We start from the raw sequence: 26,231 nt of genomic DNA, 5'->3' as shown, positions 1-26,231 counted from the left end.
TCCGCATGAAGACAGAGGAGGAAAGATCAAGAACTCTGTTTCTTCCTCTTTTTATAGGGCCACCAGTCCTATCAGATTAAGATCCCACCCCAATGACCTCATTTAACCTTAACTGCCTCCTTTTGCGGTCTGCCACGTCTCCAAATATGTTCTCCTTGGGGTTTAGAGCTTCGACACGTGGATGCGAAGGGCGGGCACAATTCAGTCATCACACAGATAAATGATCCAGCAATTCCACTTCTGGGTTTATATTGGGAAGACTTGAAAGCAGGGTTTGAAAGAGATTTCTGCACACCCACATTCAGAGCAGCATTATTTACAACGGCCAAAAAGTAGAAGCGACCCCAGTGTTCATCCACGGATGAACGGAGAAACCAAATGTGGTGTACACATACATCAGAACCTTCTCCAGCCTTAAGGAAGGAAGCCCTGGCACAGGCTACAATGTGGATGAGCCTTAAGGACATTATGCTAAGTGATAAAAAGCCCGTCACAAAAGGACAAATACTGCATAATTCCATTTATATGCAGTATCTAGAGTACTCAAAGCCATAGAGACGGGAAGTAGAATGAGGGTTGCCAGGGGCTGGTGGCGGAGGTGCGGGGGGGGGGGGAACAGGGGAGGAGTAGGGGGAAGTGGGGGGTTGTTTAATGGGTACGGAGTTTCAGTTTTGCAAGATGAGAAAGTTCTGGAGGTTGGTTGCACAGCAGTGAGACTATACTAAAACACTACTGAACTGTACGCTTAGAAATAATTAAGGTTATAAATTTTATGGTATGCATTTTTACCACAATGAAAATAAATTAAAAATAGATAAAGATTCATTACCTGGAAACCCTTCCCTCATTAGAGCAATGGCCCCAAAATGGGCCACCAGGGGGCGCTGTGCACCCGTTCCCGGTTCCTTCACAACCTCCCGTTCTCTCCCCCGCAGCAGGAGCCGGTGGTTTCTAGAGGGGGCAAAAAGCACTAGGGTCCTGGAGAAAGTTAGAGCTCTTTCTTGCCCACTCCTTCGCCCGAATGGACCAGCCCCAGAGCTGCACTGCACTCCAGCCACAAACCCGTCGCCCTTGACTCTGGCCCTGGTCTTTCTCGGGGTCCCTTCCCTCTGTGCTGGAGACACAGGGACTCCTGGATGAATTGCCCCCTCCCTGCCTAGCTGTCTGCAGGCGTCCAGACGGCCCAAGGGCTGGAGAAGAGGGAAAGGTGACCAGGAGTCACCTGCCCCAGAGTACCCATGGATGCGAGGACACCACAACGGAAATGGGTCAGAGACCTCTTATCCCAGGGGCAAGAGCCTGAAGGTCACCCAGACCTGGGGTTTTTCCAGTTCAGCTGCTCATTCCCTCCCTGGGCCTCAGACTCCTTCTGTGTACAATCTAGAATAACACTTGGGAGGACTGAAAAACTTAGTAACATCCCTGATGCCTAGAAAACATCCAGTAGATGAGCGAATTACCATCCCACGCCCCGTATTTGATGCCGCTGGGGTCCCCTCCCGCCTCCTAGTGGGTTTCTACTGCACAGCATCCACTGTCCAGGGAAGAAACCTCTCCTAAAAACACTCAAGCCCTGATTTTTCTTGACGTTTAATCAGGGATTTAACCAGGTAGGACTTACTGGGTTACAAGTAACAAAAACCCAGTTAAGCCACCTCAGGGAAACTGAAATGTCTCATGAGATCGAAGAAAACGTTGAGCAGCAAATAGCTGGGCAGAGCAGACTCAGGATCTGGGCTCATTGGAGAACCCTGAAAAGTCCTTCCCCTTTCCCTCCATCTTTCCCTCTCTTTCTCCCTCCCTCAGCCCCCTTTATCCCCTCCATGCGGGTCATCCCCAGGACATACACCTGCACTCAGTCCTTCCAGCCCACAGACTCCACTGTCATTCCTAGGGCATGCCAAGCACACTCCCACCTCAGGGCCTTTGCACCTGCTATGCAAAGAGATCCAAGGATCTCTGCCATGGTTAACTACCTCCCTTCTTCAAGTCTTGGCTCAAATGTCACCTCAGTGGCTCCTTCCTTAACCAACAGATTGAAAATTGCCACCCACCCCCACCACAGCATGCTTTAGATCCCTCCCTGCTTGCCTGCTTTTTTCCTTTAACCATGGCTCACATGTGCGCGCGCACACACACACACACAAATGAATTAATCATAATCCTTACATCATAACCCGCTCTCATCAGCTTTTAATGATCCACTTAACAATGTAACAAACACCCAGGAAACCACTACCCTAAACAAAAACTAAAATCTTGATAATAACCTACATCTGACCATACGTTCCCTCCATCCCAGCATCCCATCCTCCCTACCATAGTCCTCACCCGTATTTATTCTTCTCTTGTTTCCTTTTTATAATTTATTACTGCATTATGTGTGTACAATTTGGGTTGCTCTTAGCTTTATAAAAAGGAAACCACGTGTCTGTAATGGGACATTTTCCACGGGCTATTCTGTGTCAGATCCATCCGTACTGTGATGTGTGGCCATAGTCCCTTCATTTTGATGGCCATGTAATACTTCATTGTGAGAATTTATTCATCTGCTCTCCCATACCTGGGCATGTGGAGGTTTCTCCATTGCTGGTCACTGTGAAGAGAGGCCTTATGAATATTCTGCCACGTGACTCGTGTTGCAGACGGGCAGGAATTTCTCCAGGGTGTATACCGTGGAGGAGAATGCTGGGTCACGATCATGGTATGCACATGCTCAGCTTTAAAAGATAAAACCAGGCTGCTTCCCGGCATGGTTGCATCCCCACCAGCAACGTGAAGAGGGCTTTATTTCTCCCTGGGCGCGTTTACACTTTAGGATCTACCATGTATTTTCCTTGTGTTTTCGTTTACTATCTATCTCCACCCCCAGCCCCGTGTCAGCAGGGCAGGGATTTTTGTCTCTTTGTTCACCATTCTATCCCCCGTGCCTAGAACAGCGTCTGGCACATAGTAGGTGCTCAATAAACAGTTTCTGATTGAATGACTGAATGGATGGTCCCACACAAGACCTGAGGGCTCATATTAGGTATCATTGGATTGTTATTATTCATTTCCTGCAGATACGCTGATTCATCTCTCAATTTCAATCCCCCCAGTCCAGGGAAAGGACCATTGGCCAAAACTACTGAGGCCTGGACCCCCCAGGCCACCTAAAACATCAGAGTTTCTGAGGATGGAGCTTCCCTTTCCGTAACCCTCCATGGCCCTTCAGATAAAAATCCCCCAACCATGCTGGGACTTACAAGGCCCCACACAGTGACCCTGCCACTTCATCTTACCCCCTGCTCACCCCTGTTGCTCTAAAAAACACATTGCAACCCAGCCACACTAAGCTCTTTCACACCCCTGGGCCTTTGCACCTTCGCATCCCCTCCACTCCCCCTCCCGCCCCCCTTAACCACGTTAAGACTGAATCCTTCAGGGAGTAGCTGAAATGCCACGTCCTCTGAGAAGCCCTCCCTGGCTCCTGAGACCCAGGAGGACCCCTGTTAGAGAGCCTCATGATACAAGGCTCTTGTAAACTCTCAGGACCACACTTGGCGTGATACTTTGATTCGTATCTCACCCTCACTCTAGACTCTGAGGCACAGGAGAGCAGGGGCCAATTCTGCTTTGGCCATCCCTGTGCCTCAGCACAGAGCCCAGTGCTGGCACAGAGGAGGGGCTAATATTTTTGGATAGATGGATGGAGGGATAGGTGGATAGGAGGATAGAAAAAAGGAAGAAAGCAAGGGAGGGAACGAGGGAATGAGGGGAGAATACTTACATGGATGGCTGTATAAATGATGGAGGGATAGAGGTGTGGGTGGATAAATGGACTGATGGATGAGTGGATGAATAGATGATGGACAGAACAAAAATTGAGTTGATCTCTTTCTTCCATCTTCCCATGATGCCATAATGGTGCCCATGGATGGGCCTGGCTGATGCTCTCAAGAGCACCAACGATGCTAAGCAAAAAGACAAACTACAAGTTCCTTTCTGTGATGTTCCAGAGTCATCACCTGTTTCCTAATTGTGATGGTGAAGCGTGGTTACGTAGGAGAATTTGAAATCCTTGTTATCACAGAACGAGGACATCGCTGTGAACCTCACATGCAGGTTAACTAAGTGCGATCAGCCTGAAATGTGATGTGTAACTCAAAGATCCAGAAAAGGGGCAGCATCGTCTCCTCCAGCTCATCGGTTTGATCTCCTTGTGCTGACAATCTCAGCTAGTATCATAGCCACGAGGAAGCAAGATGAAAACACGCAGAAGAGAAAATCCAGGGATTCTTTTTCTAGGGATGTAATGCATACAGAGTTTTTTGTTGTTGTTTTTTTTTACAAAGAGTTTGTGATTGATTGATTTTGTTCTGTTGTCTTCTCCACTGGTGTCTGAGCCATCTCCCCAGTGGATGGTGGGCTCCTTAAAGGCCAAATTCATTTCCCCTCCTTGAAATCCCTTTCTCCCATGGTTCCCTGGGATCCAGGCTTTTGCACTTTCAGATTTTCCACAGCCCAGTGGAGAGGGGCCACTGCACCAGATCCTCAGCTGGACGCCATTCATTAGTCGCTCAACAAACATAGGCAGCATGCTGCTGTGGGAGTTGCAAAAGGGTTTGGGATTCAAATCCCAACTCTGCTACTTACTCCCTGTGGGAACATGGGCAAATCACTTACCCTCTTTGAGCCTTGGAAGGTTCTTTTTCCCCGTCTGTAAAATGAGGACAATATTCCCCACCTTGTGTGGCAATTATGAAGAGTAGTGTTATGTAAGTGCCCGGCACATAATAGATACTCAAGAAATGATAAGCACACCACACAAGACGAATAAGACACAGTCCTTCATCTCATGGATGCTTCACTCTAGCAGGGACAGCACTGAGGTGGCCAGTTGTGATGCAGGCTGTCACATCAAGGTATGGGCAAAGGAACAGAGAGGAAGATGGGAATGAGTTCATGGAAGGCTTCCTGGAAGAAGTGGCATTCAGTCAGACCTTAAATAGCATTATAGAGTCCAGAGTCATGGGTTCTTCTTTCTAACTGCTAAATTTCCGTGTGACCTTGAATCAGTCACTTCCCCACTCTGGGGTCCCCAGATCCCCTTCTGTAACATAAGGTTCATAAGCATTAGCTCTGAACCTTTTGAGTCATAGGCTTTTTTGAGAACAATCTCTGAGAGCCACAGCCCTTCTTCTCAGATAAACGCACACACATGTTTGTCTGTCATGGGGCAAGGGGCCCTCACGGACCCCGTAAAGCCACCCTAGGCTGACTCCCAGAGTTCAGCTGGATCGGTACCACTGCAGAGCTGGCCCCGTCCTCACACAGAGCCTCCCTCTTTAGTCTGTGGTCAGCACGAGCCAGCAGAATCACTGACTCAATCTGAGAAAGCCCATCAGGCACTGGGCTGCAGGATAGAACAGGGGCCTGGGGAGGGGAGGTCATTCCAGCTGGCTGGGGAACCGGAGTCTGGTTCTGGGAAAGCGCCCCTGACCAGTCCTCCCCTGACCTCACCTAGTTTATCAGCATCTGCCTTGGGGAGGAAGAGGAGCGTGGGCCGCTCTGGGCAGGCTCCCAAACAGGCCGCTGACCCCCATCTGTCGCCCAGGCTGGAGTTCCCGGACGCATCCTTCATCTTTCCTAATCTAAACACCCGCAGGCCTCGGGTGGTCCATCCCCCTCCCAGCTAATGTGTGTGCTCAGCTGCATCCAGCCTGCCAGAGGAAGGAGAGCTGGCCATCCCTTTAACACTGGAGCTGCTGCCATCACCTGCCTCCCTTTCCATCCAGCCAACCCTCACCCAGCATTTATTAAGCACCTACTGTTTGCAGGCATTTGTGAATGAGATGGTGGAGGGTCTCACCTTACCTTCCTCCAAAGTCTCTGTCTCCTGGGCTAGATCCCCTAAACTCCCCTCCAGGGCAAGATACTGTTGCTATCCCGCTCACCTGGAGCAGGTGGGTGCTTTGGGGAAGTAGGCTCTGAGCTGGCTAATTCGGGGCTGGGAGGAGAATCAGCTCTGGGTTGGTGTCTGGGCATCTGCTGTGTGATCCTGGCAGTTTCCTACCCTCTCTGGGCCTCAGTCTTCCCATGTTTCATGATTCCATTTGGCTCTGAAATGGGCCTTGCTAGCGCCTCCTCCCTCCCCTCTCCCAGAATAGTGGAAGGAGAAGAGAAAGCTACTCTGGAGTGCTCTAAGATCTTCCTTTGGGCAGTCTCTGGATCATAGTCATTCATTCAAGCATTTATTGAGCACCTATTGGGTTCCAGGCCCTGGGACTGGGCAGCTGGAATGTGAAGACGACTAGGATTTAAGCAGGAGACCCATAGACACCTCACTCCAAGCCTGGCTTCCTGCATGGGGTGAGGAGACCTCCCGGGGTCCCAGATGGGCCTAGCCTAGGATTTGGGGCGCCCCGGGGACTCGCGTGTCAGCCGGCGGCGCTTCGGGCCCCGGTCTGTCTCCTCCCCTTCCTCCTTCTCCGCCCCCTCCCCCGCCCCTCCCCGGAGCGCCGCCGCGGCCGCCTCCCACCCGCGGGATCCCGGCATCCAGAGCCGGCGCGTGCGTCCGTCGGTCTGCGGGGCAGTCTGTCCGCGCGCGGAAAGCCCAGCGCCCCGGCGTGCGGCGGCCGCGGGGCCTGGGAGGGAAAGGGCGCGGAGGCGGGACCGCGGCTCCCTCCCACCCCGGGGGGAGCCCAGGAGGCGGCGGTGCTGAAGCGCCAGCGGAGAACGAGGCAGCACAGCGGAGAAGGCGGTGAGAGCGCGGGGTGCTTAGGGACCCCACCCCCGGCTCCTGCAGGGGACCGGCGCGCGCTGGGGGGAGGTCTGGGCTGGGGAAGGGGGGAGCTGGTACCCCCAGGGCGGGAGGCAGCGACGATCCAGCTCCCGGCTTCGCCTCCTCGGTGACGCGACCCCCGAGGGGCCCTGGGCCGCGCCTGCAGCGCCGCTCATCCTCGCACATCCCCGCGCATCCCCGCGCATCCCCGCGCGCCCTGCATCCCGGCCCGGGCGCGGGCCCCGGGGGAGGGGAGCGCTCGGGGAGCTGAGGAGGGGGCTCCGCAGGCGAGGAGCCTCGGAAAATCGCGCCCCCGGCCCCAGCCCTCCCTTCAGGCCTGCCCCAAGGGAACGCGGGCGGCGACCCCCTTAAGCCCCCCTTGCTGGCCCCCCCATCGGTTCCCCATTGTTCTCAGCCGATCGCTCTCCCGGGAAGGGGGAGGGGGTGCTGCGCTCTCCTCTTAAAGGGCCCTCTCCCCTTCTTGTCTCCCGGCAGGTCGCGAGCACGAGTGGGGTGGGGCGTGCCCACGGGCCCCCGCCCCCCTCGTCCCCCCCGCCCAGCTCCAGAGCCGCAGCCCGGCCGGCGGGCCAGGGGTACGCGGCGCACCCTCCCCGGTGCGTTCTTCAGCCACCCAGGCCTACCAGGACGCCGTGTGGAGCAGGAACCAGGGGGACTGGGACGCCCCCTTCAGCAGGAGCCGTCGGAGGGGCGGACCCGAGACCAGGCGAGCAGCCCCACTGGAGCCAGGCGCAGGGTCTGGGACGCAGTTGGAAGCGCAGAGGGCCGGCTGGGCGCCGCAGAGCCAGCAGCAGGCTGGCCCGGCCCCCCTGGGTGACAGGCCCTGCGTGGCCGGCTGGGAAGAAGTGACTGGAGACCAGCAGGGAAGAGACTGGACCTAGAGTAGGGGCGGCTGCCTCACTCCCTTTCTGAGCCGAGGGAGCCAAGGAATTTAGAGCAGCGTTTCCCCATCACAAAAAAGACACTTGCTTTTCAGAGCAGCGCCTTTATCTGAGACAGCGCTGGGGGAAGGGGTCCTTGGAGCCTGGAGCTGCACCCCGCACTCTTTTCACTGAGGCCTCGGGGCTCAGAGAGGACCCTGAGTTAGAAAGGAGGCCGGTTGGGCTCTTGCTGCCCCCCTCCCTGGGGAGAGAGGAAGTTCCCTGCCTGCCCCCAGGCCCAGGAGGAGCTGGGCCGGTCCTAGTGGGGTCCTGGCCCCTGAGGCTGCAGCAGCGGCCATGTCAAGGCCAGGCCAGGGTGTGATGATGCCCGGGAGCGGGCTGGGCTTCCCACCGCAGAATGTGGCCCGGGTGGTGGTGTGGGAGTGGCTAAATGAGCACAGCCGCTGGCGGCCTTACACGGCCACCGTGTGCCACCACATCGAGAATGTGCTCAAGGAGGACGCCCGCGGTTCCGTGGTCCTGGGGCAGGTGGACGCCCAGCTGGTGCCCTACATCATTGACCTGCAGTCCATGCACCAGTTTCGCCAGGACACAGGTGAGCAGACTCGCCCCCACTCCACTCCCCCCACCCCCCCCACCTGTCCGGCCACACTGAGGCTGAGACCACACCACCATCACCACCCTTCATGGTGGAATTCTGGAATCCCCGCAGCATCCCTGAGGAGGGGAGACAGGAACTGCAGGAAGGCTGGTCTGCTGATCCAAAAAAGGGACAGCCTAGCCTAGTCCAGCTGAAGACTTGGGTTCCAGTCCGGCCTCTTGTATTAGTTGTAGGGCCTTGGGCGAGTCATATCACCTCTCTTAGCCTCAGCTTCCTCATCTGTGAAATCTGTGGATCAATGTCTCCCACAGCTGTGTGAGGATTAAATAAAATTGTGCTCACTGAGCACAGGATCTAGAAAAGCATTAGCACCCAGGAAGAGGGCTTTCCATGCACTTCCTCATTTGATCCTTTTCCAACAGTCACAGGCACTAAGTCTTATTATCATATAATTATTATGAGTATTATTAGTCCCATTTTACAGATAAAGAAACTGAGTCTCACAGAAACTGAGTGATTTAAACTCAGAGCTGGGATTTAAGCCCAGGCAATTGAATTCCAGAGCCAATGCTCTTGACCAGTTTCCTGCACTGGCTCCAGGTGTTGGTGCTGGGACGGTGTGATGGGGGGAGGGGGTGGTGGTGGTGGTGATGGTGGGGGTGGGGTGGCAACGATGGAGACGGTGTTGGTGGCGTTGCCAATGGCAGTGTTGACTGTGGAATTGGTGGTGTTGGCATTGATGGTTGCATTGGTGGTTGTCTTGGGAGAGGAGATTGTGGTGGGGTAGTAATGATGGAGAGAATGAGGTTGGTGGCTGTGTGATAGGTGAGGATGGTGATGAAGATGGTGAGGTCCACGCTCAGCATTCATGTTCTGGAAACGTGCCATCGCTGTGGAGATCTCTCTGAGTCATTGTTGCTTGGTGGTCTCTGACGAGCTTGGTGGGCAGTGGGGGATGGTGAGTGCCTGCCTCAAGGAAGCTGCCAAAGTATCCTTGGCATGTTCGACCCCAAGGACGAGTGATGGAGGTTTGTGAATCCTTGATTGACAGAATGCACGTAACAGCCTTGGAGATAGTAGGACGTGTCCCTGCTCTCTAGAGACGTTCAATACGGGAGCTACCAACTACATGTGGCTATTTAAATTCATGTCGAATAAAATTAAATAAACTTTAAATTTCAGCCCCTCAGTCCCACTAGCCCCATTTCAAGTGCTCAACAGCCACACGTGTCTCATGGCTACCATATTGGACAGCATAGAACCAGAACATTACCATTATCACAGAAAGTTCTAGTGGATAGCTATGCTCTAGAACATTGCTTGGTGCCTACAGAGTGGTCACCAAGTGTGGAAACACAGATGAATTCATAATACATGGTTTTAGCCCATCTGTTTCCATAACTCCAGGCATTGACTGCAGTCACTGGTGGTGCCAGGCATCCATTCATACTATCATACAATCATTTATTGATCTCGCTGTGTGTCAGACCCTGTGCTAAGCACTAGAAAAAAAATGCATGGAGCAAGACAGACAGAGTCCTGAGTAGAGGTTCACTGGAGGACCTACACTGGAGGTCCCAGAGAGCAAGCAAACACGTAATTCACAGATAATCAGTTGCAGGTCTGAGAACATGAAATAAATCTAGGGTAGGGGTGGTGATGGAAATCTGAAGAATGAGTGAAGGGAGCAGTGTTCCAGGCAGCAAGAACAGCCAGTGCAAAGGCCCTGTGGTAGGAAGGAGCAGAGTACATTCAAGTCCACTGTGTGTAGAGTGTGGTGAATGAAAAGGTGGTGCAAGACAAGGTTGGAGCAGGGCCTGGACAGCCATGAAAATGGCTTTGAATTTTCTCCAGACAGTAGAGAAAATCACCATTGAACCCTCCTGCCCATTCTTCCAGAGAGGCGCTGAGTCCCTGATAGAGAAGTGAGAAATGCTAGGCATCCCCTGCCCTATTCATCTGGTTTATCCCCAAACCCTTCTCTGGTGCAGGGCAGAGGTTGGACATCAGGAGGAGGAGGAGGGTTTTCTCTTTGGCTTGGTGTTCGGCTTTCTGTAGGTTCAGAGCTCTCACTGGGTGTGGAAATTTTCCAGGGTCTGGCTCGGAGGGTGGCCCTTAGAGGTAGGGATAGCCCCCCACCCACCCCAAGGCTGCCAAGTTAACCACTCGGTCTTTGATCCCTCTTTTGGGTCCCTTTTCTATCCCCAGCACCCCCACTTGGGCTCCTAGCTCCCCAAACTGCCTCCACTCCCCACTTCGGCAGTCCCCTTACTCTCAATGACACCCCTTTTATGGTTTAGCCTCGCTGAATCCCCCAGAAGTTCAGCTTCAGTTACTTCCCTGCACTTCCTCCCCAGAGCTGTTCACCCACACCTGCCCCCTGTTTGCCGGAAAAGGGAAAAAAAAACCACTTATCCCTCAACAGGCTCCTGGGAGGCTGCCAAGACCCCCCAGTGAGGGAGGAAGGCCTGGAAACCTATGGGGTGGAGGGTGGGGCAATTTGGTTGTGGAAAACTGTTGGAGGGAGGGACTAGATGCCTCCGCACCAGACATGTTATCATGTGCCCCCTGCTTCTCCCAGAAGTAAGACAATGTCAAGAAAGGACATATTGTTCTCACGGGTAATGGTCAAGGAGAGAGCCTCAAGCAGGTGACCTTAGCTCTCCATGCCTCAGTTTCCACATTTATGAAATAAGCAAGAGCTTATTTCCCTTGCAAGGCCAGAAATAAACAACCTTGCCAGCAGGGTTGTTGGGTAATGGAGAAAACCAAGCCTGTTATTTTATCCCACAAACATTGACTGATCACCCACCGTGTGCCTAGCATGTACTGAACACTATGGATGCACAAGAAATGGGTAGGAAATGCTCAATCTTGAAAAGACTATGATTCTCTCTCTTTCTCTCTCTCTCTCTCTGTCACACACACACACACAAAACAATATAAAGTTAGAAAACCCAAAGCTCTCATATATGTACTGAAATGAACACAGCGTCTATCTAGATTTTCTAATTATAGGGACACCTGGGTGGCTCAGTCGTTAAGTGTCTGCCTTCAGCTCAGGTCATGATCCCAGGGTCCTGGGATCGAGTCCCGCATCGGGCTCCTTGCTCAGCCGGGAAGCCTGCTTCTCCCTCTGCCTGCTGCTCTCCCTGCTTGTGTGCACTCGCTCTCTCTCTCTTGCTCACTCTCTGTCTCAAATTAAAAAAAAAATCTAGATTTTCTAATTATAAAATTCTTGATAAGTTCACTGAAGCTGAACCTGAACTTGGTTTGGGGGGAAGTAGCAGAGAGCCCTAGCTTTGCTGTTGCCGTAACTCTGGAGCTGACAGACTTTCTGATAAGGTCAGATAGTAAATAAGAGAGTAAATATCTTAGCCTTTGTGGGCCATACTGTCTCTGTTGTAAGTGCTCACCTCTGCCATTGTATAAAAGCAGCCGTACACGGGAAGCAAATGAACAAATGTGGCTGTGTTCTAATAAAACTAATTGTAGACACTAAAATTTGAATTTGTAGAATTTTCACAAGTCATGAAATAGTCTTTGTTTTCCAACTATTTAAAAATGTAAAAACCACTCTTAGATCATGAGCTGTGCAAAAGCAGGCCATGGGCAGATTTGGCCCACAGGCTATAGTTCACCGACCCCTGCTCTCTCGTGTTCTTAACCTGCCCCTGGGGTAAGGGAGCCGAGGCCGACTGGGAACAGCATATACTGAACTATACAACTCATGGTGGGCACCACAGTGCACACACGTGTGCGTCCACACACGCAACACCAACCCGCTTGGATGCCACTGACCCACAAATGCCCTATCTATGTGTCTGTTGTGCAACTAGCGGAAGGAAACTCAGGTGTCAGGCTCAGACCACAGGAGGGAGGCCAGGCCCGGTCCCATGGGGGCTTCTGTTTGTTCAGCCGGTGCCCGCTCACCTCTTCCCTGCTGGGCTGTTTTCATCACTCCCCACGGGAGGTGAGGTTCCCTTTGAAGCTCTTCAGGTCCAGAGCCCACGTGCAGGGGGAATGATGTGACCCTGGGCCACGTGATGTTAGATCCCTCACAATGGTGTCCCAGGCACAGGGCTGTAAAGGAGAGCCAGGGATAGGCGAGGGATAAGGCAGGTGCCCCTTCACAGGCGTGTGCTCTGCGATATCATGATCTTCTTCTTGCTGGTTCCCCAAAGCTTTCCTCATCTCCTTGGTCTTGAGCTGCCCCTACCATGGGCAAATCAAGATTTCAAAAATGGGAAACCCAGGTCAATAGGTTTGCCCAGGTGGGTGCAGCAACTGGTGGCAGAGGTGGACCCAAGGGTCATGGCGGTCTTGGGGGGAGGGGCTGGCTCCCACTAGCGGTGGGGAAGTAATGTGGGAACCGCTTTCTGCCTCCCTTGCAAGGCCAGAACTTCCCTGAAGGTAATTGTTCCCCACCCTGCCATTGGGGTGGCGGCTTCGGAGGGCCTCACCGGATTTTCCACCTGGTCCCCACAGCTGGGCAGCGATGTGACTTAGCCACTTCCCAGGCAACTCCCAGATTCCTCCCTGGACTCACATAGCTGGGACAGGACGGGCAACCTTTCTGACTGATTGGTGTCTCCCATTCTCCTCTCCCTCTGCAGCTAGGGGCACTGGTGGCAGCCTTCTGCCCATTCTGTAGATGGGAGAGCTGAGGCTGGGAGAGGCCAGGCTGGAAACCATCCACAGCTGCTGTCCCCAAGGCTCGAAGCATGGCTGCACCAGCACTCCCAAACCATGGGGCTGGAGAGACAGGGGGTGACTGTTTTCAGTTGCCTGAGCCTACATCATTCATTCTCCGGGGAGCTTGGGCTCCGCTCAGCCCTGGTCACTGCCCTTATGGGAATGTCCTGTCTGGGGACCTGCTTACGCTGTTGGAAACCAGAAGGCCACCGCCCCCAGAGAGAGGCCATGACCAGGGAAAGCACTGCCAGAATTTAGACTCCTAGGCAGGCCATTGTTACAGATGGAGAGACTGAGGCCCAGAGAGAGTGAGTGACTTGCCCAAGGTCACACAGCCATTCAGCCCCAAGCTGGAATCCAGGCCTCTCAGACAGGTCTCAGGGATGGAGAACAAGGTGACATTCAATGCTGGGCTGAGAGAGTACCCTCCCCCTTCTCCCTTGAGAGCTCTGTTAGGGCTTGTTGTCAGGGTCTAGTCCAAGGCAGGAATGGCCTGTGCAACACCAGAGACCTCCGGGACGAGCTCCCTAGTTACAGGATACCTTGGGACCCCCGCCCAGCCAATCTGCAAGGCTCCTGCCCCTGGGCTTGACAGCAGAGGCAAGAAGGACAATGTGTGTTTGGGTGGGGAGGGGTCCATCCCATGGTGGCAGCAGGTCCAACGAATCCATTCATGGCTGTCTCCCACTACCACCTGTCACACTACCTCCATTTCCACCAGTACAGACCCACCCTTTTGGCCTCTGGATGCTTTTCTGGCTCCAGGAGCCTCTTCTGATAATGTAAACTCATCTTCACTTTTATCTGACAGCTCAGTGGTGTCTGCTCAGTAACAGGCACTGGGCTGGGTCCTGGGGACTCAGAGAGAGGGACAGGACCCTTGCCAGACTGATTTCAGAGTCTCATGAAGGCCAAGGCAGATATATAGCATGGGAATAGCAGTTGAACCCTCTGACTCAGATATAGAGCCAAATTCCAGCTTGGTCCTTTGCTGGTTGTGTGACTGTGGGCAAACACCCTAACCTCTGGTAGCCTCCGTTCCCTCCTCGGTAAAGTGGGAATGACAATAGTCCCTACCCAAGAGGGGTGTCATGAGGATTAAATGAGATAATATAGGTAAAAGCACGAAGAATATTACTTTGCACATAGTTATCACTCATGCTCAAGTAAGGAAAAGATTTAAATACTCCACAGGAGAGGTGCAGGTTGCCTTCAGCCAGGTAATGTGGGCAGTGTGAGCCTGGGGGCTCTGAGAGAGAGGACTTCCTTGAGGACAGGTCCTCCAAGAGTCTGCATGGTCTGAGGAACACTTTCAGGTAGAGGAAGCAGCATCAGGCCCAGGTGGAAGAGGGAGGCTGTGCCGGAAGAGGGGAGGGGGTAAGGGAAACCTCTTGGGTCCCACTGGGCACCACAGGGCTGCCAGCTGCTAGCCTTTAGCGGGGGGGGGGGAGGGGGCCCCAGGGGACCCAGAGCCATGCTGCAGGACCAGCCTCGTTAATCACGGGCCCTTGGAAGCCAGAGCTGAAGCAGGCTGGGCGGGGGCTGACTCAGGCACGTCCTTACAGCCCGTCGGGTTCCCTCCACCCAGCCAGTGGGCATCGCCCCATTTTCCACACAGCAAAGCTGAGGCTCAGAGGGTGGGGAGCCTGAGCTAAGAAGAAGTGGGTGGGACATTCAGATCCGGGTCTGCCGCACCCACCCTGTGCCAGGCCTGGCAGCTCCAGCACCTTGGACAGAGCTGCCAGCGCCCCGCCCCCGCGTTGGGGTGGGTGGGGGGCTTGGGGGTATCCTGGGTCAGAGCCCCCTCACAGCCAGCTCTTTCCCGTTCCTCCCCTGTCCCCTGCCCCTCCTTCTCCCCGCTGCGTCCTTCTGAGGGAGCTGTGGAGTCTGACCCAGAGGTGAGGGAGGTGATGAGCGCTGTGGCGGGGGAGGGGACGCGGACCGATGGGCGCTATTATCAGTAAGGTGGAGTCTGGGCATGATAAAGGCCGTGGCGTCAGGGAGGGTGATAGTGGCTGTCGTGGGGAGGGGACGGGGGACACTAGGGGTTCCGTGGGGGTGGTGATGGAGGGTGGGAAGAAGATGATAAGGAGTGAAGGAGGAGGCATGGGAGTTCTAATGGGGAGGTGATAGCACACGTGACTGGAGGGTAATGAGGAGGGGTCAGGGTGGGGAGGTGATGGGGCAGAACCGGTCCCAGCAACGGTGCCCATTCAGGCCATGGGTGAGGGGGTCCCTAGTTCCCCTCCCCAGTGTGGAGTTCTCAGGGTGTGGAGGGTGCCCAGGGCCCTCCCCGGCTCCCCTCCCCCAACATCCATGTCTCCCGGGGCCTCCCTCCTTCCACTAACTCCTACATCACACCCCAGGGTAGCCACCCCCAGGACAGCCTCCAGGGCCCAAGACAGTCATCCCCCCGACCCCGTAGCCCCCACAGCCTCCTGATTGACACAGACACCCCCACCAGCCCCCGGCTGCCCCTGGCTGAATCCCGCTGAGGACATGGGGCCCAAAAGCTGGATCTGACTGCCTCAGGGAGCCTTGCTGGTGAGGCCCAGGCTCCAGGTTCCCTCCCCAGCAGCTCTCTGGTATTGGTAGGGGGAGGAGGGGAGCAGGCTTGTGACTTTGGGTAAACTGCCCTCCCTCCCTTCTCTGTGATGTGGCCCCGGCAACAGTACCTATCGCAGGGGACTGTGGTCAGTATTCATTCCTTCATGCAGGCAGCAGGAAGGTAATGAGCACCTACAATGTGCCAGGCACTGTCCTAGGCCCTGAGGATGCAGCAGCGAACAGGACAGACAAACCCCCGCCCTCAGGGCCCTTCTATCTGGTGTGATACAGGAGGCCAGGCACCAAGGAGGTCCCAGGATGTGGGGCTGTTCCTCACCTCAGGGCCGCATGAGCGACCAGGTTGGGGGCTCAGTCTCCTCTGGATCCTGGATGGCTGTGTCCTTGCTCTGCCACCCTGGCTAAGCTCCTCTCCCTCTCTGGGCCCCTCCCATTGTAGCTCTGGAGCTGCTCCAGGCTGCCACCTCCACCTGCCCAGGAGGTAGTAGCAGGCCGATGATGGGATATGGGAGGGAGTCTGGCACCGGGCCCTGAAGCTGAATGCCCTGAAATGCGGAACAAAGGACAAGGCAATCAAAGGAGGCAGCGCTGGTGGCCAGGCCAGTCCTGCCAGCAGCCGCAGCATAGCCACCGCTCCTCCCGATGACAGGCTGTGCCCCGCCACTGCTAGGCCTTTGTCCCCTGTCCCTCCCACCGCAAGCAGAACACGCCAGAGGAAGCATACAGTTTACCTGAAATCACACCAGTATGGGGCCCTCCTTCTAGAGAGGCTCCGCTCTTCTAGAGAACAAGGGTTCGTTCATGCCAAGGTGTTAGTCACCTGATACAGTGGAATTAAGAGAAGGGGCCCGGGCTCAAGAGCTGCCTCTAATTTCTAGGGGATTTGGGCCAAGTCCCTGCTCTTTCTGGGACCCAGTTCCCCCACCTTGACAGAGGCTGAAAACTCAGATGCTTACGGAGCCTGGGCAGCTAATAGAAGTGTGTGCGGTGGCTGGGAAGGCAAAGGTTTTCAACTGTTGTTCTTTAGTGCTTGGTACACAGTAGGTGCCCAATAAATACTCGAACCCATGAATGTGGTGGCGGTGGCTCAGTTTCTGCTAACGGTTGCCAAGGAGGCCAGTCCCTGTGGCCACATCTTTGGATATTTTGGGATTTTTGAAATCCAGACTTGAGTGAGTCTACCCCAGTTTTTAAATGCTGGTCATTTTTTAAAATGTAAATAGCATGCAAACCAAAACAAACTCACATCCACCACTAACTTGCAATCTCCAAGCTAGTCATTTGTAGCATTCAGTTAGGTTCCCTCGCATATATTTGGTCCTTCCTTCCTTCATTCAGCTAGCATTTTCTAAGTGCCTATCCCTATGTTCCTGGCTATCAGGGGATGCTAAGGTGGCCGAAAGCCAGCCCAACTTTTGAGAGGCTCCCAGGCTGGAGGGAACACAGCCTCAATATTTTAGTGAGCTATGTGCTTTAATGGGGGTACTGCAGGTGCAAGGTGCTATGGGAGCCCCGAGAAGGGTGTGATTCTCCCTAAGGATGGCAGAGAAAATTCCAAGAGGATAGAGCTTGAGCTGAGCCAGGAAGATTGCTTGGGAACTCGGCAGGGAGGAAAGTGGGGTGGGTGAATGGAGTGTCAGAGGGAGTGGTGTGTGCAAATCCGCAGAGGCACAAGCATGCACGATGTGTTCAGAAAATAACTAGAAGTTTGGTGTGGTTAGAGTATGAGGCTGCACAGACAGCTTGTGATGGGTCTCAGAGAGGAGCTGAAGAGCTTAGACTGATTCCGAAGGGCACTAGGGAGCTACTGATGGGTACTGAGCAGCGGAGTGATGTGGTCAGACTTGAGTTTGGCTCTGGCTGCCACGTGAGCATGCACTGCAGGGTGCAGAGGGTGGAAGCTCGCACACAGGGCACAGGCTACCACGGTAGTCGAGGCCAACCCTAATGGTGGCTTGGACGGGGTGGTGGCGGTGGAAGTGGGTAGAAGTCCAGACCCCTCTGGGTTAAATCCTGGCTTCATAACGTAGTAGCTGTGTGACTTGGGGCAAGTCACTCCACCTCTCTGTGCTGTAGCATTTGTACAATGCAAGATAATAACGGTACCGTTCTGCAGGGCGTTGTGTGGACTAAGAGTTGGCCTCCTGAAGCACTTAGAACAGACCCTGGCGCGTAGTAGGCCCTCGGTGGGCATTTACTACAATTACGATGTCTACTTCAGAGATGAGGAAGGAGAGGCTCAGAGCAGTCGGGTCAGTTGTCCAGGGCCACACAGGGCTCCAGGAGCTGGAGGCTGTCTGTTCCTTCTGTCCCCCACCCCCTCGTTTCCTCTTGCAGCTGTTGCTGCTAGTGCCAGGGGGGCCGAACCCAAGTGCGCTAGAAGCCAGGCGACCGAGAAGCCCCACACGCAGCACATAGAGTGGGCACAGCCCGCTGCCGGCAGCCTGCGGGACAAGGGCCTTACGGACCCCATTTGAAGGCAGCGACCTCTCCCAGTGCCAGGCAGCCCCTCGGCCTTCCCTGCCCCTCCCCTCTCCTCTCCATGGCCCTGGCCTGGCTGCCGGCCGACCCTGGGGAGCCTGGGCCAGCTTCAAACGTGCAGAAACCACTAATGGGCCACGGCTCTGCCTGACGAGTCCCCTGGGAGAGTTTGAAGGCAAACAGAATGCTGCGGGATTATTGATCCCAGGGTGTGGGCTTGGGGAGGGGCGCCCTGGGGCCAGAGCCTGCCGATCCCAGCCTGGCCCCTGCCCCAGCCACCCCTCCTCATCTTCTCAAGGAGCCTGACTTGCCCCATCTTCCAAATGGGGCTAAACCCCATCAGGCCGATGTGGAGACTGGGGTCGCCCGTGACCCCCCAGCGCAGGAGTTGACACAGCAGAAGCATTCGATAAATCGGGATGGTTGTAGGTGCTGCTGTTTGCTGTCGGGGGGGGGCGCTGGCCATGCAGACAGTCGGTGGGGGTTAAGGGAGAGGACCTCTATTCTGGAAGGTCAAATAGCAGGCTGGAGCCTCAGCCGTGTGCCTTGCCCAACCTCCGTGCCTCAGTTTCCTCCTCCGGGAAACGGGCTCGTGGGAGTAGAGCAGAGCAGTAAAGGGAACAGCCATGGGAGCCAGGCAGCCGGGTAACGGGGTCTGGCGAGACCACTTGGGCATCTTGTTAAACTGCTGTGCCTCCATTTCGTCGCCCCTAAAATGGGGTAAGGATATTCCTACCTCATTGGGCTGTCATGAGGATTACATGAGTTGACACGAACCGTAGCCACAGAACTGTTGGTGTTATGATTACTTCTGGGTTGGTGGAGGAGTCAGTAAAGTCCCTCACTGGGGCCCAGCATCTAGTGGGTGCTCAACTCATGCTCAACCCACTGCCCAACCTCCGGTCACAGGCCTGCAACAGGACACCCTCCACCTGACAGGAAGTCCCATGACCACCTCCCACGGGGCCCTCTTTCTCATTGGGGTCTGGGTGCCCCCAAACTGAGATCACTTCCCTGCAGGAAGCCGCCCCCAGAGGGAGGGGTTCCCTCCTGGCCTCGGGGCTGGCTCCGTTCAGGGAGGAGCCCTTTGGAGGCCGAGGGGAAGGCAGGAGGGCATGGGGCCCTCCCTTCTCTACAGTCAGCTTCTTCTTAATGCCAAAAGCTGGGTGCTAAGACACCCACACAGCCCACCTCCAGGAAGGGGGTCAGATCAGCACCACATTCTCAGGGCAGAAACCTCTCACAGCTAAACACAGAGAGCGAAGCTGAGGTAGTGAGTTCCCCGTCGCTGGAGGTATCCTAGGCTGGGCTACCGCTTAGCTGGGTTGAACCCCTGAGAACCAGTCCACCCTGGACTTTCCTTTATTCCATGAATGGAGCATCAGTCCCCCAGCCCTCCCAAAGTTTCACTTCTCTGGGCCTCAGTTGCCTCACCTGTAAAACGGGAATAATCCTGGTCCCTCCCTGGAAGAAACCGTGTGCAAGGAGAAAATGAGTTAGTGAAGGAAAGTGCCGAGCGCAGCATCTGACACACAGTAGGTGCTCAATAAATGCTCGCTTCGTTGTTACTGCTGTAGCTACCATCTGCCCCCTCGGCTCTCCTCCCGGCTCTTCCCTGTCTCTTGGCCTCACTCTCTTGTGCTCCCTGACTCTCGATGGTGCTCTCAGTCTCTAGGTCTGGGCTTTTGTTTCTTTAGGTCTCTCCCACCTGGTCTCGCCCTCTGCCCCCAGGTCTCCTGGTACCCCCTTGCCGCAGCACTTCCCATTTTGATCGAGGCCTCCCTTTGAGCAGTCTCTCTGTGCATGTGTGTCTCTCTGTGTCTCTGCGCCTCCCTCCCCCCCATCTCTCCCTCCCCCTGTGTTTTGATCTCTCTGCTTGTCTCAGCCCCAGGCGTGAACCACTCACTGGCTGCAGTGGCCACGGCCGCCCCCACGCCCGGTCTCCGGGGCCCAGCTCCTGAAATCCTCCAGCTGACATTTGGCCAGAGCCCCTTTTCCCTCAGTGCAGCTGGAACAAGATTGGAATTTTTCAACCAAACATTCTTAAGAAACGAAGGGGAGTTTGGGGGACAGACAACAAAAGCAGACACACAAAAACAGGCCCAGAAAGGCTATGTGTGGAGCCAGGATTTAACATGGCCCATGAGATTTCTGTGCTTGACACAGGTCCCTAATGGCCACGGGAGCACGCCCCCCCGCCCCACCCCCGTCGCCGTGGTCACTGCAGCTGGGCGCCCTGGGGGCCCAAGAGGGAAGTGGTCTGCTCAGGGACACCCAGTGGAGTGGGTGGGTGAGAAAGACCAGCTGTGCTTCCAGGCCCCCAGTTTCCCAGGCTGAAGAACCTCCGGCCCCATCTTAGACCCATTGTTCTGGCCAAAAATCTAGGCCAAAGCCACTGGGGAGAAGTGTTCTTGCTCCCTTGGAAATCTGAAGATCGCAGCCCAGGCAGGTCACCCAGGACCCAGCCGGCCCCCCTCAGCCTGGTCCCCGGCCAGCCTGAGCCCGAGGTGGACGGATGGGCGGGTGGCAGACACGACGGGGTGCAGGGCCCAGCAGGGAGGATGGCAGCTGCCCTAATTACTCCAGCTCTCCAGGTTCCAATCTCGTTTGAAAAGGACTCCAGGGACGCAGCCTTTAATAACTACCAGTAAACAGGCAGGAAAATCGATACCTGGTAAATAGAGCCCTGGAGAGAGGGACGCCTGGGCTGGCTGGCCCTGACCTGCTGGGAAGGGCTCCCGGAGTCCTTCGTCGTGGGGCTGGCCAACACCGGCCTTTCCAGCCCTGTCCCCGCTTCCCCTTTCCACTCCCTCCGAGCCCTGACCTGTGCCAAGTAGGCTGCCTGTTTCCGTTGCAGACACCTCCTTTGCACAAGGATCCGTGCCTGGCGCTGGGAACGCAGGCGTGGGTCCGACCTGGTTCTTGTCCTCCTGAAAGTCATCCACCAGCAAAGGAGATTAAGAACAACAACGAATGATTTAATGACAATGCAAGGACACTTGGGCAATATAAAGCTGCATGTACCAGCCATAGCAGCAGAAACAGAAAAGCAAGTCCAGGAAGAGGGGGACACGGGGAGGGTTTTGTTGGATGAATAGGAGTTCACCAAGTGAACGAGAGCTGGGACATGGGGAATGCGGGTAATGTATGTAGTAATAACAGCTGTCTTAGTTAACAGTCGTTGAGCACCTACTGTGGCCAAGCACTCTGCTGAGCACCTATGACCAGCATGATCTTGTTTTGTCCTACAGTAATTCTTTGGGGGTATGTATTCATACCCCCATTTTACAGATGAAGACACTGAGGCTATGTGTGGAGCCAGGATTTAACATGGCCCATGAGATTTCTGAGTTGTTTCTCTCAACCACTTCATTCTGCACCTCCCATCTCTGACCCCACCCTGCCCAGCTCAAGACCTGACACCCAGAGGTTAATGAAAGCAAGTTCCCATCCTTTTCCTTACCATCCAGGGGTTATACCTTCCAGGTAACACAGCACCTTAACCCTCACTAGGAGGCTCAGGGCGGGACTTCAGGCACATCAGACCTGAAGATCATCTCTCACGAGCCCTCATTTTGCAGACGGGCAAACAGACTCTGGGAGGAGAAGACCAGCACTCAGGAGCAGAGCAGGAACAGGATCCAGAAATGTTTCCTCTAACCCCCTCTCAGGCCTGCCCTGGAGGAAGAGCATTGTCAAGGAAAAAATCGATATGCACACACTCAATTAAAATGATAAATCAGGCATCAAAATGAGGCAGCCCAGGAGACGGGGGAGGGGGGTATGTTCACATGATCGGCTTGAACAATACAGGAGTCCAGGGACTCCATCCTCACAGGTCTCTCTCACATCCACGGCTGCAGCTGTCTGCCTCGATTTTCCCAGCTCTCGGGGTCTGGGCAGTTGACAGAGGCAGGGGTAGTCCATAACCCTTGGGATTCTGACAGAGGAGAGAGAGAACAGAGGACAAGCTGTTCCAGCCCTGGGTAGGGACCCAAGTGAAGGTCAGGGAGAGTCTGTGCTCAGGAGAGAGAAGCCTGAGCAAGGCAGGGGGAGGCGGGGGTCTTCAGGAAGGTCCACGGTGGGTCCCCACCCATCTGGCTGCAGATCCCTGGGCCAGGCACCTTGGGGTTATGCCAGTTAACAGCCAAAATGCACTCCACGTTGTGAGGGTCTGCTGTCTGCCAGGCTCTGTGCTTGGCACTAGGGTATAGCAGTGAGCAAAGCAGTCAAGGTCCCTGACTTCTTGGGCTGACAGCCAGGTGGGAAGAGACAGAGAATAAAGAAAGTATGCAGATGAATATATCGTATCAGGTAGTGCTGAGTGCCAGAAGAAAAAGAACACCCAGCAAGAAGATGGCAACCGGGACAGCTGTGTTAGAAGGTGGTCTGGGAAAGTCTTTCTAAACAGGTGACATTGGAGCAGAGACCCGAAAGGAAGGAGGAAGGAAACTAGGAGAACATCTGGGGCCCCCCAAGTAATATTCCGGGTGGAGGGAACAGCAGATGCAAAGCCCTGAGCCTGGACAGTGCTTGGGGTGTTGGAGGAACAGCAAGGAGGCCAGGGTAGCTGGAGTGGAGTGAGTGAGAGGGAGGTGGGAGGTAATAAGTCAGACAGGAAGACGGGACTTTGTAGACTCATGGGAGGAGTCTGGTAGACAATGGGGGCTTTGGAGGTCATAGCGAGGACTTTGGCTTTTATTCCCAGTAAGAGGGGAGGCCATGGGAGGATTTTGAGCAGAAGAAAGATGTAATCTGATTTGCATTGAAAAAGATCCCTCTGGCTGCCATGTGGGGAACAGACTACAGAATGCAAGGGCAGAAGCAGAGGCCAGTCGTGAGTCTACTGCAACAGTCCAGGCAGGAGAGAGACAGTGGGTTAGACCAGGTAGAATCACTGCAGTGAGAAGTGGTCAGGCCTGGGATGTATCTGAAGGTAGAGGGGACTGGGTCTACTAATGGACTGGATGTAAGGTATGAGGTAAGTCAGGGATGAGTCCAAATTTGGGGGTGGGTGGTATTAGGGTGCAAGCAGCTGGAAGGATAGAGCTCTATCCAGCATTTGCAATGAGAACCACTTCAGGAGGAGCAGGTTCAGGGTGGGGAAGCATCAGAGTTCTGCTTTAGCAGGGATGAGTTTGAGATGCCCGTTGGACCTCCTCAGGAGCATGCCGAGGAGGCAGCTGGATCCACAAGCTCTCAGAGGGAGAGGGTGGGTCTGGAAATGATGGATTTTGGAATCATCAGAGTGGTCCTTTTCACAACCTCACAAGGGGGTTGTGGGGTTGCTTATGCCCATTTTAGAGATGAGAAAGCTGGAGCTCAGGGATGTTGAGGCACGGGACCACAGTCACAGAGCTGGCACGTTGGGCAGTGGGGACTTGAAATGAAATCTGTCTGCCTCCCAGCCCCTGGTGCCCAGCCCAGTCCCTGGGCTCTGTGGCTCTTCACCGAATCCTCCCGGCAGCTCTGTGCAGGGGGGGGAGGGGGAGGGCGCGTCATGAGCTCGGCATCACCTTCATTTTCGAGCTGGGGCCACCAAGACCGAGGCAGGCTGAAGGGACTTGCCCACAGCTGAGAAGCAGTCAAGTGTGCAGCCTTCCTGCAGGTGTGCCGAGTGAGCCCAGCAAAACTATCCCTCCACAGTGGTCCCAAGGCACAGAGCAGGCTAAAGCCTCTGAGAAGTCCTGCAGCCTGGACCTCACCTTATCTCTGTTTTCATGCATTGCGCCAGGGAGCCCCTAGAGCTTTGGGAACATGAAGCAGTGGTTGAGAGCAAAACTTCAATGCCCTCATTTTTCCAAATGGGGGCATGAATACCCACCTGGCTGGGGTTATCATGTGGTTCTGTGCATTTTCAATGAGCACTGGGCGTGGAGCCCTCCAAAGAGCAGTCAGCAGATGTCTGTTAAAGGAAGGAACACATGAACAAACAGATGAATAAAAAACAAAGGAATTGGTGGGCGAAGGGATGGACAGACGCAGGAATGAGCAAAAGGCATGAAGGAACGCAAGAGTAACCGCACCCCAAAAGGATCAGGGTCTGGACTAGGAAATGCATTCATACACTCACCAATGATCTGTGGAGAGCACCTACTGTGTGCAGGCGCTGGGGACACAGCAGGGAGGAAAACGAAGTCCCTGCCTTGGTGACATTCTAGTGAGAGGAGACAGACAACAAGATAAATAGGTAAAATATAACTTATGCCAGATGGAGAAAACCAAGCAGGGATGGAGAGAGAGAAAAGGAAGTATGTGGAGGGGTGGCACATTTTTAAATAGGGTGGCAGTAAATGAGGGAATGGCTGAATGCATGAATTAAATTAGGGAGTGAGAAGACATGCACCAGTGAGAAGCATAAGGGATGACTGCAGGCATGGGTGAAGGATCGAATGAAAGAATTATTGAATGAACGAACCCAGGAAGATATGAATCCAAGAACTAAGGCGCGAATGAATGAATGAACAAATGAGCCAATGGAAGAGTGGTTGCGTGAAGAGATGAATTTGTGCTTGAATTAAAGCACCGATGAGGGGATGGATGAATGAAGGAAGTTTGGAATGAGGCAAGAAGGCCGGCCTGCCCCCCACTGCTCGCACGGCCATGGCCCGGCTGTCCCTGCTCCCCGCACCCGGGTCCGAGCAGCCCCCGCAGCCCCTCGCCCCCGCCCCACTCCCCACTCCCCCGGGGCCTGTGCGGCCACCGCTCCGGTGTGGGTGCCGACCCCGGAGGGTGCGGGGGTGCCCCCCGCCCCCCCCCCGCTCTGACCGCCCTCCCCTTGTGAGCGCAGGCACCATGCGGCCCGTGCGGCGCAACTTCTACGACCCGTCGTCGGCGCCGGGCAAGGGCATCGTGTGGGAGTGGGAGAACGACGGCGGCGCGTGGACGGCCTACGACATGGACATCTGCATCACCATCCAGAACGCCTACGAGAAGCAGCACCCGTGGCTCGACCTCTCGTCGCTCGGCTTCTGCTACCTCATCTACTTCAACAGCATGTCGCAGATGAACCGCCAGACGCGCCGCCGCCGCCGCCTGCGCCGCCGCCTGGACCTCGCCTACCCGCTCACCGTCGGCTCCATCCCCAAGTCGCAGTCGTGGCCCGTGGGCGCCAGCTCGGGCCAGCCCTGCTCGTGCCAGCAGTGCCTGCTGGTCAACAGCACGCGCGCCGCCTCCAACGCCATCCTGGCCTCGCAGCGCCGCAAGGCGCCCCCCGCGCCCCCGCAGCCGCCGCCGCCGCCGCCGGGAGGGCCGCCGGGCGCGCTCGCGGTGCGCCCCAGCGCTACCTTCGCGGGCGCCGCGCTCTGGGCCGCGCCCGCCGCCGGCCCCGCCGAGCCGGCGGCGCCCCCGCGGAGCCCGAGCGCCCCCGGCGGCGCGCCCACCCCGGGGCAGAACAACCTCAACCGGCCCGGGCCCCAGCGCGCCACCGGCGTGAGCGCACGCGCCTCCATCCCGCCGGGGTAAGACGGGCCCCCGGGCGCAGGGTGGCTGCCCTCCGGGGCTAGGAGCGCAGAATCGCAGTGATCCTAACAGTCACAAGCAATATCTAGCATCTAGTAGGTGTTCACTTTGTGCCAAGCGTTAATTAAGCACCTTAACGCGCTCGGGGACGCTACGTACGAGGTAGGTACCAGCATCACCCCCAAATGACGCATGAGAACGCCCAAGCACGGGGTTGGGGGGGGTTCCTAACTACCCCCAGGATCCCATGATTCACAAGCCCGGGGGGCCACAGCAGCAGTCATGGTGCGAGCTCCGTGTGTATCCCTTGCTCAACTCTCTGCCGCACCTCACTTACTACTCCAGACGGTTCTATCATGCCCAGGTTGCAGGTGGGGAGGCCGAGGCTGGGAGAGGCATGTTACCTTCTGACAGTCACCCGGCTGGAGAGCAGGGCTCGGAATTCCGAGCCAGGCGGATTCCAGAGACTGTGTTGTCTTGGAATTTTTAGAGGGTTCTTGCCTCTCCCCCAAGTCTCACGTCCATCTCGTGTGGAGGCTCCAACAAGCACTGGCCACTTGTTCGGAATATTTCCCCGATAGGGCACACCTGAAGTATCCCTGTTACTCTGGGCTGATACTGTGGTTTTCTGGGGGGGGGGGCGGCTCTGGAGACTCCTGGCTGGCCTGGGGTAGTGGCAGGAGGGGTGGTGGACGAGGAGAAGTCAGGCCCGCAGGAGCCAGCCTCTCTGCCCTTGTTTAGCCAGAGCAGCCCTTTCAGGAATCTC

The 26,231-nt window shown here is 55.4% G+C and overlaps 2 protein-coding genes across 2 annotated transcripts in view; one reads left to right on the top strand and one right to left on the bottom strand.

Moving 5' to 3' along the window:
* Positions 1–26,231, bottom strand: part of DDX54 (DEAD-box helicase 54) — a 424,174-nt gene that overhangs the window by 316,439 nt on the left and 81,504 nt on the right. The gene's annotated exons all lie outside the window — the stretch shown is intronic.
* The window catches only part of DTX1 (deltex E3 ubiquitin ligase 1), a 35,669-nt gene continuing 16,043 nt past the window's right edge, over positions 6,606–26,231 (top strand). Inside the window, exons 1-3 of the mRNA XM_036123704.2 lie at positions 6,606–6,742; positions 7,259–8,257; positions 24,795–25,464. Of these exons, the coding sequence (XP_035979597.2) occupies positions 7,999–8,257; positions 24,795–25,464 (929 nt within the window). The 5' untranslated portion in view covers positions 6,606–6,742; positions 7,259–7,998. The remainder of the gene's footprint in view (positions 6,743–7,258; positions 8,258–24,794; positions 25,465–26,231) is intronic.

This window comes from Halichoerus grypus, chromosome 13, assembly GCF_964656455.1.
Source record: "Halichoerus grypus chromosome 13, mHalGry1.hap1.1, whole genome shotgun sequence".
Lineage (NCBI taxonomy): Eukaryota > Metazoa > Chordata > Mammalia > Carnivora > Phocidae > Halichoerus > Halichoerus grypus.
Note: the sequence above shows the minus strand (reverse complement) of the source record. Positions and strands in the feature narration are given on the sequence as shown.